Below are 4,010 nucleotides of genomic sequence, written 5' to 3' on the forward strand. Positions count from 1 at the left end.
AATAGCATTTGTTACTTCTATATGCGTACTACCTTTCTGCAAAATTTCATCAAAATCGGTGACCCACTGGGTGTACACTCTCCTTGTCAGTGAATGCTTTTTAATGTAGTAAATATATGTTCAGTTTTTTAACTGTATGTTATTTGTTATATTTTTGTAGATTAGATATTACATTTCAAAAAATTTATACATAATAACAGTATCTAACTACTTAATATGTTAAGGTTTTAATTATTTGCAATAAAAGATAATTTAACTTTCAAATTAAAAAATAAAATCTTACAATAGTAGGATTATACTAGTTATTAAGCTTTTGAGATATTAAATTGACGCGAAAGAACATAAAGGAAATAGAGTGAGGGATGCAAAAGTCACGGAAATGGTTATTGCTCACTTTAAACAGCTAGGGAGTGTTTGCATCCAGTAAACAGATCTAGAATGTTTACTGAGCGCTTACTGGGGGATCAATATGCAGTTGTGTGCTTCTGGATGCATCCAATAAGTTCAATTATCGACGCTAAGAGCCAAAACCCTTGAGACAGTTGCATGTCTTGTGTGGCATCGAATTTTGAACCTAAGAAAAAGATTATGTCAGTTTTATCTCTTTTCTTCCAAGTTTCTTAAGTTGTATCTGATTGTATTGTTTCTAGATTATATCTTTCTTTTATTTTGTCTTAATTCGTTATTATTATTTGTTGTTATTACATCTAGTTATCGCAAAAAATCTAGCTCAAAAGTGACTATTACATTAGCGCCACGTATATGAATTGTATAGATATGAATTATCGTGCCACTTTGTAACCATTCATACGTCTGCGTTACACACCTACGATTTATCTTATTTAATATAAAAACCTTATGAAAATAATGGTTTTATCATAAATTTTGGGGTAATTGGCGTTTTACAATTTTATACCATAAAGATTCAAAGTAATACCGTCTGAGGAGAGATGCTTTGCAAGAACCGATAACCTCAGCTTTCAATAATGAGCAGAAAATACACCTGCTTACAATTACTACGATTTTACAGAAATCCAACAAACAGACCACGCTTTATTATATTTTTGATCGTCACTAATTGCTCTCGTGCGACAAAATAACCAGCTGTGACATGAGCGCAAGAAACATCATGGCTTTAGAAGACTACAAAAATTGTCCTTGAACAATCTAAAGATACGTAGTTATATAAACATGACCGAACAATTACATTCAAAAAAATAATTTTAATTATTCTAATTAGTAAAAACATTTTTATTTTAACATTGATATCAATTTGTTCGAAGATTATTTGCATTTGAATCGCAATGTGGAGTAAAATATTTTTCTTTTATTATACTATATTATATTTTGCTATATTTTTCCATCTGTGTCTGATAATAAGTTGCGCATTCCGATATAAAGTAGCGCACGTCTTGACTTTTATCTTTGTAATCGCGCAGCTACTCAGAGCTCGTCTTGAAAAAATCTCTAGTGTATATCTACCGTCAAAAGGTAACATAACTCATATATCCGCTCCCGCATGTCGTTTCCATATTGCCGTTGGTGTCGAGCTAATTACTTATAACGTACTACTCTATGCACAATAAAGATATAATATATGCAATAATAAATTCGTACATTAGATTTAATTGGCAGATTTAACTGTGTTTTCTTTTTTTTACTTGCTCAAACATTTTCTTGTAATGACAATGTAAAAATATATAATTTGACAAATATATATACAATATACTATATATATATGAGATTTTAAGAATCGCTGAAATATAATATCTTGTCATTCTCATTCAAATCACTTCAAACACTACTTAGTCATGTCGTCATAGGCAAACAATTACACAACCGTAAGCTCGCAATCACGAACTTTTGTTTTTTTTACCAACTAATATATTACATGTTTATACATGCAAAAAAAATTAGCTATTGTGACAAAATTCAAATGACGTCTCCCATTACTCAATGAGTAAAACATTGATTGTTTTGTAATCTATTGATAAAGGCATTTTTTCTCTCTTTTCTTGCATTTTTTTACTTACGGACAATTTCCAGTCCGAGTAACAACCACATTTGTTATGATCATCCGATGATCAGATGATCCATAAAGCTCGGACTAGCTGACTTTGGCCAAGTTTTGGCTACGATCGGTTAATCAAGGTGCAAAGACCACGACGCGACTTTCCAATTAATTTGTCTCATTGGTCGAGTATGTTACAAATCTGCTAGAGCGCTTAAGAAACAGCATCTTTATATGATCGTGATTATACGCCAGTGTGATTAAATATGTAAGAAACGTTGCTATCCTGATGAATTGGTGGTCCATGCCAGACGCGTCTCGTTGACGAATTGTTGTCGTTGTTGTTGTTGTTGTTGTTGTTGTTGTTGTTGTTGTTGTTGTTGTTAGTAACATAATAAGAAGATTTTCTCATACTTGTCGAAGAGGACATCATCGCAACAGTTTCGTAGTACCTGAGCTTGCCGCAGCATCGACCGCTTTTCAAGATGGCAATAAAGCCCCGTCGATATTTTTTGTTAAAAAAAGCGTAAAGGATCGGATTTATGCAAGAGTTGCTGGCACCTAGCCATTGAGCAATTGGAGTGGCGATTGGCAGAATCTCATCCAGCTTCTCAGCCACGTCACCACCCAGCTTGATTACGGCAAAGATAACATAGAGAGGCAGCCATGACAAAACAAAGAGTATCACTACTACGACCAGCATCTTGACTACTTTCACCTTCGACTTCTGCTGTATCTTCTCCATCTGAGCGTCTTTGGTATCAGTAGGTATGTGCCTGCGCCACACTTTAATCCATATAAGAATGTAGCAAAGAGATATGAGAATCATTGGCAATACATAGCAAAGTGTCAAATTCCCAATCAGAAAGAACAGCGACCCATCTTCCGGATGTGGCCACGTTTCGAGGCACAAACGCAGATCAGGTTCATCATCGTAAATAGATACCAGATCGAAAAACAGCAGCCACGGCGACGTCATCATCAGAGCAATAAACCAGATCACGACAATTATCAAGCGAGCTCGTCGCTTTGTAATTTGACACTTGAGCGGCCACCAGATTGCCAGAAACCTGAAATGTACAATCGGAAAGCTGTTGTTATCAATTTCTAACATTCATAATTCAATTTTTTTAAACAAGTCGGTTTAATATTTAAAAAAATATCAAATATTCAAAGTAAAAAGATTACATAATTCTTAATAAGAAAAATGTCAAGGTATTTGAAAGAGAAATATGCTAAGTAAATCACTATAAATAATTAATATCAAAAAAAAAATAATAACAAAAAGAAGATTCTTCGGGCTCAGGAGTCTTTAAACTAATGAATGAAATAAATTGGGTTGTAAGAGCCGTTTGCGGAATGTTGTGCAGAGAATGTGCTTAAATATATATATATATGTATACACATATATACTTCAAAATAATTTTTTTTTCTTTTATATAGAATGCTGGATTTGCATCACATATATATGAAGGACCCCGTATACCCCCCTAACTAATTTTAAAATAGTGCGAAAGAAACTCCTTAGCCAGGAGTCGAACCTGGAATCTCCGGCTTTTCGGGCCGTCGCCTTCCCTGTTAGGCTACCAAGGCACTTGGAGTTTGTCTCGCAATACTTAGCACATCTATCGAATATTCATCTGATAATAACGCCATCTTCCACCAGCGTAAATTTTAAACTAATTTTATTAGTTTAAAGACTCCTGAGCCCGAAGAATCTTCTTCTTGTTATTATTAATTTAAAATTTACGCTGGTGGAAGATGGCGTTATTATCAGATTAATATTCGATAGATGTGCTAAGTATTGCGAGACAAACTCCAAGTGCCTCGGTAGCCTAACAGGGAAGGCGACGGCCCGGAAAGCCGGAGATTCCAGGTTCGACTCCTGGGTGAGGAGTTTTTTTCGCAATATTTTAAAAATTAGTTAGAAGGGTATACGAGATTCTTCATATATATGTGATGCAAATCCAGCATCCTATATGGAAGAAAAAAATTATTT

General features: G+C 34.3%; 1 protein-coding gene across 1 annotated transcript in view; it reads right to left on the reverse strand.

Moving 5' to 3' along the window:
- Positions 1-338: 338 nt before the first annotated feature.
- Positions 339-4,010, reverse strand: part of LOC109860407 (neuropeptide SIFamide receptor-like) — a 15,859-nt gene continuing 12,187 nt past the window's right edge. The window contains exon 3 of the mRNA XM_020439468.1: positions 339-3,081. Within this exon, the coding sequence (XP_020295057.1) occupies positions 2,256-3,081 (826 nt within the window). The 3' untranslated portion in view covers positions 339-2,255. The remainder of the gene's footprint in view (positions 3,082-4,010) is intronic.

Source organism: Pseudomyrmex gracilis, unplaced genomic scaffold (assembly GCF_002006095.1).
Source record: "Pseudomyrmex gracilis isolate BER0280 unplaced genomic scaffold, ASM200609v1 scaffold_378, whole genome shotgun sequence".
Taxonomy (NCBI): Eukaryota; Metazoa; Arthropoda; class Insecta; order Hymenoptera; family Formicidae; genus Pseudomyrmex; species Pseudomyrmex gracilis.